General features: G+C 39.5%; 1 protein-coding gene and 1 non-coding gene across 3 annotated transcripts; one reads left to right on the top strand and one right to left on the bottom strand.

Moving 5' to 3' along the window:
- Positions 1-2,355: 2,355 nt before the first annotated feature.
- coro1b (coronin, actin binding protein, 1B) lies at positions 2,356-12,823 on the bottom strand. Of its 2 annotated transcripts, XM_084711704.1 has the most exons (12): positions 12,603-12,823; positions 12,315-12,467; positions 10,490-10,695; positions 10,050-10,172; positions 8,749-8,878; positions 6,014-6,195; positions 5,372-5,491; positions 4,569-4,673; positions 4,307-4,452; positions 3,833-3,890; positions 3,385-3,723; positions 2,356-3,293 (listed from the first exon to the last, which is right to left on the bottom strand). In XM_084711704.1, the coding sequence occupies exons 3-12, from the start codon at positions 10,691-10,693 to the stop codon at positions 3,171-3,173; spliced, it is 1,530 nt and encodes a 509-aa protein (XP_084567830.1). In that variant the 5' UTR covers positions 10,694-10,695; positions 12,315-12,467; positions 12,603-12,823; the 3' UTR covers positions 2,356-3,170. The 2 variants fall into 2 exon arrangements, with proteins under 2 accessions (XP_084567830.1, XP_084567831.1); XM_084711705.1 differs by lacking the exon at positions 12,603-12,823 and having other exon boundaries at positions 12,315-12,586.
- Positions 12,824-13,890: 1,067 nt separating this feature from the next.
- trnar-ucu (transfer RNA arginine (anticodon UCU)) lies at positions 13,891-13,981 on the top strand. Its single transcript is given in 2 exon segments — positions 13,891-13,927; positions 13,946-13,981. It is a non-coding gene; the product is annotated as a tRNA-Arg (tRNA).
- The last annotated feature ends 270 nt before the right edge of the window (positions 13,982-14,251 follow it).

The following is a 14,251-nucleotide window of genomic DNA, read 5'->3' as shown; positions in this document are numbered from 1 at the left end:
TTGGGTATTTTTTCATATTTTCCAGTGCTAGACTTAGAATTTCAAGCCCAAAACAACTCATAACATGCTCTTCACGGTAATGGAATTAAAAAAAAAAACATTAATACTCTATTAAATTTGTGGAAAATCATGAATGCTTTAAAACAAGTTGTTAAAACAAGTGTAACTGAGTTTAGTCATAAAAAAGTAGCTGAAATTGCACTTTCATAGTATATTTTTTTGAGTTTGTGTGTGTGGACCCCGAGACATCTTATTAATCCTCTCAGTGACATTTGTGACTGTAAAAGTTCAACTAGCAAATGCATTTATTTACATGTCTGTCCTGTCTTGTTGTATTTAGTTGATTCAGGAAAAGGAAGAAAATGAATTGATTTGTGGCACAGTATCAGGTACTTTCAAGTCAGAAGTGACAAGACCAAATGAAATAATGCATCACTGGTGTTAAAGTCTAAGTCTTTTTTTTTAATTGTGTCAAGTGGAGTCTAAAGTCATCAACACCACTGTGTATGACTGTGCTATGCAAACCTGGGACCCTGCTGCTTAAACATGATACTACAGGGTCACACATATACAAACATTCAGAACTACAGGAACCGCAACCTCAATGCTTTGCACATTCCTCTGAGTTTAGTTTTTGTTATATCAGACCACAGAGACTTTGTTGCAAGCCTCTTTGCAAACTGTCATCTGCTGCAGTTTCTCATCTGAAATGGTGCCATGCTGGTAGCATTTAACACAGGCCAGATTTAGCTCTGTTGTTATGTCATATATCTCCTTCTTTCTTGGTTGCTTAGTTTGTTTCGATGACTTACTGAGAAGCAGAGTACTCATAACGGAGGCTGCTGTGCTAATGTGAAACTGTACAAACATAAAATCTGAAATCTACAGACAGCTTCATTTCATTACAGTTTCTGACGCGGCATAGAGCGTCATCTGTCTGACCTTGTCATTTTTTCCAGTCCATCTAATTCGCTGCTTGTGGACCCTGATTAAGTTCATGAGACATCCTAATATAATATAAAGAATGAGAAATTCAGGCAAGAAATTCCTACAAAAGCCAACGTACAATGTGAGAAATGTGTTTTGTGTGTGTGCATATGTCTGTTTAATTGGAGTAGGCAGCAGTTGCTTGGCAGACAGTCAATGTGTACACTATTCAAACATAGCTTGAGCTAGAAATGATCACAAATACCACTCACATATGATCACGATCACAGCATTTCTTAGTATAAATAAAAAGCCATGCCATTAATACAAAGGAGGAATGAATGTTTATTGGGTTTTCACAATGCCGTCTCATTTAACTGCTACTGGTTTTACAGTTGGCGTTAAAGAGGTAAGTGCATAAAGAAATATAAATGACCTAAGTAATAAAGGGATAAGCTTGATGTGGAATGTACCATTGTTACACAGAGGTTAACAGAAATACTTCTAAATGTAATGGCAAAAAACACAAAAGTAGAATAAAAAAAAAGTAAATGATCTTTCCATCTTATACACCAATACAAATGCAAACTGTAGAAAATGTTTTACATCTCATTGTTACTTCCTCTTTGCTGTGGTTGCAAACACTTTAATGTGTTGGTGACACTACACTGGAACAAATGTTAGGCGTATTGTTTCAAGCACAACTTTATCAGATACTGCAGCCTTTCCACACGTGTCAAAAGAAAGAAAGAGGCAAGTATTTCTGAGTATTTATTAGAGAGCTCCAATCCGATTGTGATGGCTGAATATCTGCCAGTATTGATATCATACTGATACCAGAGCTCATTTTTTAGTGTTATCTGAGTTTTCAACATCTGGAAAGCTTGTTTAGTGTTCATGTTGCAAAATTGTGTCCTCCGACCATTGAGAGGCGCTGTAGGATTGTGGTTTGTGACGTTCTCATTTGCTGCAGATAGTGCTGAGAGAAGGCCCTCATTTCCCATCATGCATTACTGAGCAGTTTGTTAAGTTTGCCGTTTTATGCTCCACAATGCAAACAGTAGTTTTTGTTAGTGTTTATCAGTTCAGACGAGGTGGTTTATGTCGGCTACTGTAATTTTTGTGCTGGTTTAAGGTTTTAACCATTAGTGTGGTGGTTGAAACATTTGTTTTTATGTGGTACGTGCCTCCTGTGTCACATGGCCATATAGAGTCGACATGCAAACTGATTTTTGACGCAGTTTTGTGCAATATTTATAATTTTTAGACACTATCGAATTTGGATTGGAATCTGTGATGTTAATCCAATATCCGTTCAGTATCAAACCCCGATATTGGATTGTATTATTCCCATCTCTAGTTTCTATATCTTAATGATAATATGAACAAATATCTTGCCTAAAGATGTTGAAGAAAACTTCAAACCCATTGTCCGTCCTCTCCTGAACATGAGGTACAAAATCACAAAGTGTTACCTTTCCATTGACTGCAAAGACTACACAGAATTACGATACACATAAATATTCAACTACACTCTCATCAGCTATTATTCACATATTTCTCACTGTCATGATCATCGTTTGTGTACCAGAAGATTTTCCTACCGTCAACCTTACACACGGCGTCCTATGATGAAGTAGTAAAACAAAGCACAAGCCACACAATGAGTTAAACAACTGGGGGTCTGATATGACATCACAGTTTAGCAGCTTTAACTACCTGATTAAATAGCCCTAATGGTTACATTTGTGAGTGCTTCATAGAAAACAAAAATCATATTGGAGGTGCTTAATCACTTTGCTATAGTATGTCGTCCATTAGTTTTATTATAATGCTTTTTATCACTACGTTGTGCATTAATTTGAGGCAAAGGTGCCAATGCAACTCCTTCAAAGCCCTTCAAAATTAATGCAAGGATTTTGCAAAGCTCAAAGCTGCACTATATGCACCACCAAATAGCTGCTACAATACTCCATCATATGGAAAAAAAACAAAAAACAAACATTATCTTGCTCTATGCAGATGACACCCCGTTCTTGCCACAATCTGGAACACAATCAGAAACAAACTGCGGTCTCATTTCCATCACAGTGGTTGACCTGAGCCACTGTGATTCACAGTTTGTCACTACCCTTCACTACATTCTCCCGCTCACACAGCTTAAGGTACTGTTGATTCTAGTAAGGCTATGGTCTATGGATTTAGTAAGAATGCCCTCCGAATGTAGTGGTTCTCCGCATCGCTCATACGTCCCCGTCCTCAATTCGAGCCAGCTGCCTTTCCAGCAACTCAATTCTCTGGCTCTGTGCGAGGACGACAGCACGCAAGGCCTTCATTTCTGCTAACAACTCGTTCAACAGTTCATCCTGAAAGAAGCGAAGAGACAAAGTCAGAAAACGATCGCACTGAGCACGAAAAATGCTATCATGGACGATATGTTTCATTCTGTGGGCTCACCTCTTTCTTCGGCCTCTCAGTATTTCCGTCAGTGTCCTTTGTGGCTACTCGTGGCTGAGGCACCTCTTCCTCTGTCTCCTTGGCAGCAGAGGTAGATGTAGACGTTGGGGCTGCTATGCTGCCTGATGAAGGCGGGGCGGCCGCACTCCCGGAGTCTTGCGACACGAGCTGGGGTTTGCTTCTGAGGGTGTCTCTGTGCTTGGATGGAGGAGCTGTGTACCCACCGCTCAGAGAGACCAACAGAGGTGCTGCATCCTGGCCTGCGATCCATTCATCAGCTAGCAGAGCGGGCTCCAAGCCAGCTGTGTCGGGGTAAAGGTCTCCCTGAAACAGATCTGACTGTGGAAGCAAGATGGAGACAGAAATTAGTTTTATTATGCAGTAAAGGATAGACTTCCTGGTCTATTTTTACATTGGGTTTTTACATTTTTTTAAAGGCAGGGCTTACCTTTCGTGGTACAGTCATAGAAATTGGTTCCACTTTCCTTTCATGGAGTTTGTAGAACCTACAGATGAGCAGGAAATCATGAATCTCTTTTTTCTTAAAGTCAACAAACCACATAAAAAAGACCAACACCAAAAATGTGCATTATTATGAATCAATGTTAACTATGGCTCCAAGTCCAGCTCTTCCTGCATGTAAAACAGTATATGGTGTCCACTTTTAAATGCTGAACTCAATCTCCTCCCAGCGTTATGTCCCGCCTGTCTATCCAGTTTCACTCAGAAATGCGTCACAACACAATCTGCACATTAAGTAATAAGTTATATGTAGCTTTGGCTAAACAGGCATCAATTTATTGCTGTTTGATCTTTCCAGGGAATTTGTGATTACAAGAAAAATACAGATTATCACCAATGCTTTAAAAACTTTTAAAGTAATTAAAAGAATATAACAGAAAACACAACCAATGATATTTACCTGGCAATTTCACACTTGTTGACATCCACGCCCCTTTTACTGAGAAATCCTGCACCTCTCTGAGGCTCCTTGCTGCTGTATAAGCTAAGGAAGTGCACGTACGGGGATTCATCTGTCACTTCAAAATACCGGATGGTGCAGTCCCCCTGAAAGCCAGAAGATAATCTAATTAAGATGACTGACCCAAAAAATGAAGGGAAAAGACACCAATTTTAACAGTTGAGAACATTTGTGTTCTCTGTATATTCCCGGAGTCAAATACCTTTCCACACAGGTAGACCATGTTTGTGTCTGGGTCATAAAAGGGTAGAAGAACCCCATTGCTCGTATCCATCTCCTGCACTGCCATTGGCTCAGAGAGATCTTTCTGTAAGAAAGAATAGCATAAAACAATGATTTAATACTGCTTGTAATTACCTGCATACAATATGTACATTCAACACCGATATTGATCAAGTTTACCTTAAAACAATAGTTCGATTCCCTTAGGAACATAAGAACCTGTAAATTCGTGCTTGTTGTAATTATTTGTCCTGTTCATACTGGTCATTTAAAGATCACATCTTAATGTGCTTACAATTTAACTGATGAGGAACAAAATTTATAGTCCTCATTCCATGAAAAAATGTCTTTGTGCTCCCACCCCTCCACTTCAGCTCAACATACAGAGTTTCTATGTTGAGGACAGCCTGTTCAGGCAAACACAAAGAGAGCCTTTGTATTAAAAAGGCTGTAAGTTTGGACGATCAAGTGTTCAGTAGATTTGACCAACTAAGATGGCTGAAGCCTCATATCAACTCATGTCAAAGCTAAGATACACAGACAGACACACACAGAAGGCTGTAGATTTTGTCCCCCTGCCACTCAAAATTTGGCACTTTTCATGTGGATGTCCAGTCGGCGTTGATGGTAAATCTAGCGGCTGAACCAATAACATCCTCAGTGTGTTTTACTGCCCAAAAAAGCTGAATTCTCCTGCTCGTGGAGCCGTGCCGACAAACTTCAATTGTTCACTGCAGAATTGTTCAATGTGAAGGTAACACTGAGTCGGTCCATCACACTTACCGTATCCCACAATGCCAGCTGTCGCTCACTCATGCGGCTGAAGCCTGTGGTCAGGATCTTCCCATCTGAGAGGAACACAGCTCGCATTGGCCGGGTGCCATCGTGGACTTTCTCTTTCACCTTGAAGAACAATTAAGAGACTGATGAAGGAAATGCACTAAGTCGGTTTAAGTCCTATTAATCAGACTGATTTCAGTTTGTACATGTCAACGATGAACGCCAAAGTTAGTTAGGGAGTTCCACGAGGTTCTGTGCTTGGACCAAATGAAACCAATCAGTTACCTAAACTTCAAGCATGCCTTAAGGACAAAAAACTTTGATGACAAGCAATTATTGTACTTGGCCCCAAAGACATTATGATCACTCCTCCATGTGGAACTTGCATTTTCCCTCTTTCTCTTTCAACCCAACCTGTCAAGTTGGATGGCTGCCCACTCTAGAGCCTGGTTCTGCTTGAACTTTTCCTCGTCACTGTCGCTGTGACACTGAACTGAACAGAATGGACTAATGTGGAAACAACATAACATAGTGACGTGGTGAGACCCTGCATAGAAACACTGCAGACTTACTTCACTGGTATGTGTCCGAGCATGATGTAGAGTCGTATATGTTTTGTATGTATCTGCAAAAATGTGAAATAACCTTGAGGACGGTGCCCCTTCGTGGGTCGATGACGCGCAGAGCCTTGTCCTTGCAGACGGTGCAGACGGCGCTGCCGTCCTTGTTCCAGCTGACACTGTAGATCAGGTCTGGGTGGGCATCGGCCAGCTGGTACACGAGTTCCCCTGTGCCCACGTTCCACACACAAATCACATTATCACAGCCTAGGGAGAGGAAGACACAACATCCAGTGACGTGGTGTTAGTCCACATGAGAGTAAGCATCTGAAGCGTAAAGGTTTGTGTATTACTTGTGTTGAACCACTAAATACAAAAGCAGTTTTATGTGCTTAGTAAGATGCTAAAATATAACAGAAAAGAAAATGAGAGCATAAAGATATTTAAATACATCCATTAGAGCTATGATAAGAGGCAAGAAAAATAATTCTAGGCTCAGGAAGCATGTTATTGAGTTCATTAAAGGGATTATTTTAAGTAGAGTTGTCTGAGGTGCTTATCCAGTGTGTTAGCAACAGTAGATCGAGGTTGACATGGAGAAGCAGCAGGAGCACTGGTGTTGTAATCTTAAGAATGTACTGCTGTGGACAGCATCAGCAGCAAAATGTGTTTTAGACACTAAAAAAAAAGAAGACCCACCCTAAAAAAATCATTATCAGTTTACATGTACACTATGTTTACAATAGCTTCACCTCTCTCTAAAGCACCTAGACCACTTTGGTAAAATCAGTCATTTTACCTCACAGAACACGACAGTTGGTGGTCTACTGCTGCCTCAATCGGTGATTTGTGTTATTGTGTGACTTTGGTGAATCCAAACTAGCCTCTTCAAACACCAAAGTCACACAACCGACTGACGCAGTGGTAGACCTGCGATTGGCATGATCTGTGAGGTAAAATTACTAAAAGGAGTCTGGTTAGTTTGGAGAGAGCAGTATTTTGCTTACATAACAGCGGTTTCCCATCAGAAAAAGCTGTCTGACAGCAAACTGAAGAGGAGAAAATATTTTAAATATAGTGTACACGGAAACTGATACTGATTTTCTTTGGTGAGCCTCTTTTTAAGTGGCTAAAATATGTCTTTCTCTTATCTTCTGTTCTGGTACCTCTGCTGCTTCTCAAATGCTGCTTCAAATAATCTAAACTATTCCTTTAAGTGCATAAATGCAACATAAAGCAGATTGTTGCCTTGTGACCTGAGAGATCTGAGTTTATTAACTGAGAGAATGTCTGATATGAACTTTGGTGCAAGGCCATTAAGTGCTTTGTATACCAAGAGGAGGACTTAAACTGTAATGCAAGCTTCACCATTAGCACAAAAGGAAAACAACAGGAAGCTAATGGAGGTTTCTGAGAATAAAGGTAATTGACTTGAATGTGCTGCAAATGCTTCTGAAGAAAGGCAGTGGATTGTTTGACTCATTCTGAGGTTGTCAAATACAGACACTTTGAGTTGCTAGACTAAACATTAACTATCTTATAGACCTGAGATTGGCCAAAGTCTCCTGTCATGGGCTAGATTTTCTAAAGCCTGATCTAGTTAAACTAGTTTTCTCTCAGATTACTTGAGTTTCATTTTGCTGAAAGGCTACTATGGAAATTTTGCCCAATAACATGAGAAATAAATTACATTTGCTTTAGGAGGAAGCAACTTGACTTGAAAGCTCTGACTGAAAAAATTAAATGATTGTAGTTATAATTTGTTGTGTGTTGGCCATCCCTCCACTGCAGCTAAACATAGAAACGTTGTCGGTGGAAACACAGAGAGTCTTTGTACACCTGTCAGGGCAGCTTGATGTTTAACAGGTGTGCGCTCGAATGCAAACACAGTTCAGTGGCTGACATCATCTGCAGGGATTGGCTTGAGCGATGGGGTCCCACATGAACGACGCAGCATTTTCTGCCAAAGTTTGAACAATTTTGGTTATTTCTCTTGGGAAATTTCTGCATGTGTGCCACTGCTTTGAAGGGGACAGAGCCTAGTAGGAAAAAGGTGATGTCATGTACTTCTGAGCACCAATCAGAATTGAGCAGAGGGATTTGTCAGAGCTGATCTTTAAAAAAAACTTTAAAATTAATTTATGAGCCTTGTTACCAGGAAGTCAAATACTGATGAAAACACAGGCAGGAAGCAGAATTCAGAATCAGAAATTCAAGCTGAGCATGAATATATTTGTATCTTCTTGTATTAAATATCTTATATTATACAATATATTTAGAATTTATTTGAGGATTTGCATTTACAAGTTATAAATAGACCGATTAGTAAGAGAATACAGTGGCTTCCAATGTACTTGGGTGCGTTTGAGACAAACATGTTAACATGAATGTAATTATGTTTCACGTTAATCACGTTCTCCCTTAAACTGGTGTTGCACACTATGAATTGCCGAGGGAGGAAATCCAATTCCTTGCGTGTATAATGCAGTAGTATTTGAACTGGCTGTCACTGAACACCAACACAGTAAGATAAGAGCTCCTCTTCAACTCTCACTATTTACAAACGGATGGGCGCATGTCACTTTTCTCAAGATGATGTTGGATAACATAACCCAACATAAGATAACCCAGCACACAGGCACCGGCCTGCCAGCACACACCCTTCTGTTTGTTTTTATGTAAATTTATGTAAAGGAACATATAAACATTGGTCCACTCGCATGGTGGTACAGTTTAATTTATGCCCCATGATCTGTCATATCCGTCACAGACAATCCAAGTCGTTTTTTTTGTAGTTATTTTTTTGATAAATGACATAACCTGCAGTCAGGAGGATGTTGAAGGCAGCTGGGTGCCAAGCCAGGATTCCCACTCTTTTACTGTGTCCCTCGAGGGTCACAATGGCCTCAGTCATCGGACTCGTCAGGCCTCCGTCTGGGATCTGCCACACCTTCAATCAACAAGACACAGCAAACGTTTGATTGTAAATGTCCGATGGATCTATTCAGCTGCATGACAGTTTTTCTTCACAGAGCTGAACTCTTGCTCACAGTAAAGAAAAAGAAAAACAGTCCTCAGGAAGAGCAAGAAGAAAAGTTGTTTAAAGTCTTTGTTTAGTCCTAATTTCTGCTCTAATTAGTCCCAAACCAGTCAGCATTTTAAGCCATCACACTCAACTAAATAGAGACTTTTAACAGAAGGTTTTGCTTGAACATTTTCTTTTCTGCATCCAGTCTTTTTTTTTGACAAAAGCACTTTAAAGGTATAGTTCAACATGTTGAGAAGCAGTTTAACTTGCTTTTTTTGTCAAGTGCTATAAGAGTCTTTTTTTGAGGTTGCAACTAGCAACTTATTAAATGCCAAAGAAGTTGTGAAATTTGTTCATCAAACGTTTTTAAAGTGCTTCTTTTGTCCAACAAACCATCCCAAACCCAAAGACTCTTCATTTACTGTCATTGATGACAAAGAAAATCAGCAAATCCTCACATTTAAGAAGCTGGAACCAGCAAGTATTTGATATTTTTGATAGATAGTTGGAGCTAATTTTCTTTTGATCAGCTATTGATTAATCGACTAAGCATTGCAGCTCTAGTCTGTTTAATATGAACCCACAACCAAAAGATAATTAACTTATCTTAGACTGGAAGCAGGGGGAGACAGCTAGCCTGACTAGTCCAGGGAATAAATGTATTTCCAAAAATGTCAAACTGACCGCGTGTCCCCAAAGCACTCCAATTTATTTTTATATATATTAATTTATTTTAATTTGGGTAAGCAAGCATCTCCATGTTGATTATAGTCTGAATAAACCTGGATTTGCTGAACTAAGATTAGTTTATAATTGTGCAACAGAGCTCTGCTTAATTTTAAATCTGGGCTTTAATCATTTTGCTCAACTTTGAACAAACCTTAGACAAAATGAATCTTTGAAACCCAGTCTAACAGCTCTTTAAGAGAAAGAACAACAGATTACTTCCTTTAACCTACAATAAGAGGAAAGAGCTCTAGTTTACACAACTGTGGTCAGGGTGACCTGCATCATACGTGACAGATTTTGTGCTGATAAACAGCCACAAACCACCAGCACACGAGCTAGACGAGCCTTGAAACCGTTGACCTGCCTTCACTGTGCAGTCCTCTGAGGCACTTGCGATGATGTTGTCGTCATGAGGAGACCACTGGATGTCCAGCACCGGCGCCGCATGGCCGCACACCGTGGGGCAGGACTGGTCGATCCTGCCGCTCTGTGGGAGAAAACAGAAGTCAGGATACTGTGACAGCTGACTAGAGACACTTTAACACATTCTGGGAGTGTAACCTTTATCCATTGTTTGTCTTTGATCTGTAAAAGTGCAGCATTTGCATTAGGCAGACATGGATTGACACGTCCAAGAGTTGCTGACATATTGCTTTTAGTAGCAGAGTGGAAGATAGGAAACAAGACAGAGGCTTTTAAAAAATATTGATCCACTGTATTTGATACTGAATGTGGTGTGTACATATATATATATATATATATATATATATATGTGTGTGTAGAGAGAGGGGGGGGGGGTTGAACCTTGCTAATGGGAACAACAAGAAAGGCCCCTCCTCCGCCGGCTTCGATGATAACGGCGATGAATTTGGGGTTGACCGCACAGAGGGGACTGTCCCACGTCACGCGGGACACTCTGACGTCATCGATGCAGTGCTCAGCTTTCCACGCCTGGGCGAAGACGTGGCGGAACTTGCTCTGCCTGACCACACCTCGCCGGAAAGACATGTCTGTGGAAGAAAAACAAAAACAATAAATATTGGGGAAATTTAGCTGAAAACTGAATTGACTGAAGTCAATCAGTTGACCCTTCCTAAGTCCCGCCCCTTTTCGCTCTGTGCTCCAATAACAATTGACCAAGCTTGGTGCCTTAATCAACTTCTTCCTTTCCTGTTTCCTGTACTTATACTATGCCTAACTTGTCTATACTGACAAAAAAACAACTTTTGAAGTTGGTTCTATGAACATGTCACATATTTTTCTATCTTGACACAGCTTATGTTAGCAAAATGCTAGCTAACTTACTAGCTAATCTACATCAATCATTAGCTAGCTAGTTTGCTGGTGTTTTGCTAACACTAGCTAACATTCATTCGTCTCAGTCAAAAGACTTGAAGTTAGAAGAACTGTTGTTTATGAGTTCTTCAAACTGGAGGTGTTCTGAAAACAAACACTAGAAAATTTAGGTTTAGTTAACTTGTATTTTTATGTTAATGATAAAAGAATAGTTGATTCCACTGAATTCTGGTATGATTTTTATTTTGACAGTGTAAAGAAAACAGCCCTTTATCAGGATAAACCTTTGGCTTGAAAGATTTCTTTTCTTTCTACTGTTTCTTTTCTACTTTTGCTAACACTATCCAAACATTTTCTTTTAGTTTTGTATATGTGCATTCCTAAAAAAAAATCCTACAAGAATTTAATGGAATCGACTTATCTTTTCCTTATCACCTAAAGTAAATATAAGTTTCATTTATTTGTTTTATTTACAAAAGAACTCATAAACATCTTCTAACTTCAGGTATTTCGACTTAGAATGATGAGTTGAACAAATGCACTGTTCAGACTTCAATCAACTTACTAAATTAAATTTCTAAAGAAACATGATCACCATTTTAACAGACTTCCCAGCATGCACCAATTGTACAAATGACCACATCTTTCTGCATCCAGCTAATTAAAATAATTGCACAGTATATTATTTTACAGTTTATTCAGTGAACACCCCTCGGTTGTCAGCGAGAGAGAGAGAGATAGAGAAAAGGGTGCTGTCAAAACAGCGGGCAAATTCTTTCATAGTGGGAGCCTGTCCTGAAAAGTACAGTCAGGCTTCAGTGGACAAAAGGGCATGATCCGCCTGAAACCAAAACATGCTGTGGCTGTGAGGGGAAGGGGGTTGGGCAGCAGTCAGAGCTGCTGAGGCAGGGGAGCCAGTAACTCTATATGCCATCTACCTAATGCTTCACAGTTGTCAAAGCAAATTGTATTCTTTGCAGGTATGCAGCCTACATTGTTTCCAGTAGCTTTGTGAGGATAGAGCTGCTCCACATCCATGCAGTTTTTTGCATAATTTAGCTCACTTCCATCGGTATTTAGATCTGTGCTACTAAAAGGTGTTGTTTTTAATTACCTGCAACATTGTTGGAAAACACCAGAGTATTTTTACACCGTTTATGTCAGTGCTTCTATTGTTGTCTGCACACAATACGAGAAATGAGGCTTTTCCCAAAGAGGAACTACAGGCATGAGCAACAAAGGACGCGTATTAACGCGTAGTTTACCCCACAATGAGACAATTCATTGGAAGGGAATGGAAAGGTTATTAATATTCTCCAGTACAATAGCATACCTGGCTTCTGAGCGACCTCTCCTAATTGGAAAAAGGATCACCAAAGAAGACTCGGGCGTGACAGGAGGAGGCCAATAAAATAATCCGCCGTCCAGCAACAGTAACTTAATCCTCTCCTGTGTCCAGGCAGGCGTTCACGTCGATTGCGCAGACCTATAACGAAACACGTCCATTAGAAATAAAGATTAGCAGATCTTCCGCTTATTCTCGTGCTGGTTTAGTCAGTAATTATTACGCATGTCTGATGTAGTAAAAAAAAAAAAAAAAAAAAAAAAAAAAAAGCCCGACCCGACAGAGCATGTCCCGTGCTGATTTAAAGCTGCAGCAAATGGTGCACGGTGACGCTGAATGGTGCCCGGCTGATGGTGGTGATCGTGTGGGAAGAGATGCAGACGGTTTTCGCCCCGTCTGCCTTCACAAACGACTGATTTGGAGCGATGGATTGAGCTGAATCCCAGACACTTCCGCTCATGGCAGGATATGTCAAAGACGCGCAAGAGTCAAGAGGGAAATCCTCCGTTTACATCCAGATTCCGGTCTGACAGGCCGGGACGTTTACGCACCTGTTTCCACTGCCGAAACTGTCTCAAGATAAAGGATCATATATTTGCTAGTTCAGAAAAACGGTTCACTAATTCAAACAACAGTCACGAGCTTGTCTCTATCATGCATGAAGTCCTGGTGCTTTTCAATTTGTATACATGTTTCTGGCTAGAGTGAAAAAAAACATGTTTGGAAATTAAATTTGAAAACAACTTTCCACTAATTAAATGTATAAATATATTTTAAGTATACGTTTTTTATTAACAAGTACTATATGTACATCTGTACCCAACTGAATATAATGGTAACTAATTTTTAAACCAAATGTCAACCAATTACATGTACAAATATATTTTACATACTTTTTTTTATTATTAAGAAGTACAAGATTTAAATCTGTACTCAGTAATGGAAAGAGGACATTACTCGAATCCCAAATAAAATTACTGGTGTTAAAAAATATTGAAGTAAAAGTACAAAGTACTCTTCTTAAAAACTACTCAGAGTATAAGTTACTTTTTAACTGTTACTGTTCAATCAAAAGGGGTTTCTACTTATCTAAATCCTGCAACAATTAGACTATTCATCCATTAATTGATTGAAAATTAGTTGTTATCTTGATAAAGCACTCAGGCAAAAGTATGTACACATCCACTGTTTAAGTTGTCTGAAATTTAAAGTAAAGAATACATAATGTAGCCGAGGGTTTAATTATCGCTACATTTACATTTCATTTAGCTACATTGTTACCAGAACCAGGGTAAATTGTTCTGGCATTTAATAACGCTAGACTTTACACTGCTGAAGGACTATATTGAGCGTGTTGTGTATGAGCCTTCAGCGCCATCCAGTGTTCAATATGGTACAAGGCAGGTTCATTATTTGTTACCAATAAAGTTGTATTTTGAAGTCGATGAACTGAATAGCAGCGGTAACAAAAGAAAACACAACCCGTACAACTGACAAATCATATAAAAATAAAATCGTTCATGAATGATTTTAAATAGTCTAGTTTGATCCCAATGCAACAGGTGGCTCCGTGGCGCAATGGATAGCGCATTGGACTTCTAGGCATGAATAGCGAAGGGATTCAAAGGTTGTGGGTTCGAGTCCCACCGGAGTCGCATTTTGCTCCCCTCGAAATGACTTCCACCAAGATGCAGTTCGTCATTTAGTAAAAGCATCGTTCCGTACTAGCACATATTCGTGCTAATTTTGCACGGCGAAAACATTTAACATTACACTTTGTTCAAACTTTTGCATTTGCTTCGTAAAGTATCTAGCCTGCAAACCACATCGACGTAACCTGCTACTATACTATCATTAATGTTGGCTGGTAAACACTGAATTATTTTTATATTTTAATTTTATTTTGGCTATGCATTTAGCAATGT

The sequence above is a fragment of the Lutjanus erythropterus genome, chromosome 23 (assembly GCF_056507025.1).
Source record: "Lutjanus erythropterus isolate fLutEry1 chromosome 23, fLutEry1.hap2, whole genome shotgun sequence".
Classification (NCBI taxonomy): domain Eukaryota; kingdom Metazoa; phylum Chordata; class Actinopteri; order Lutjaniformes; family Lutjanidae; genus Lutjanus; species Lutjanus erythropterus.
Note: the sequence above shows the minus strand (reverse complement) of the source record. Positions and strands in the feature narration are given on the sequence as shown.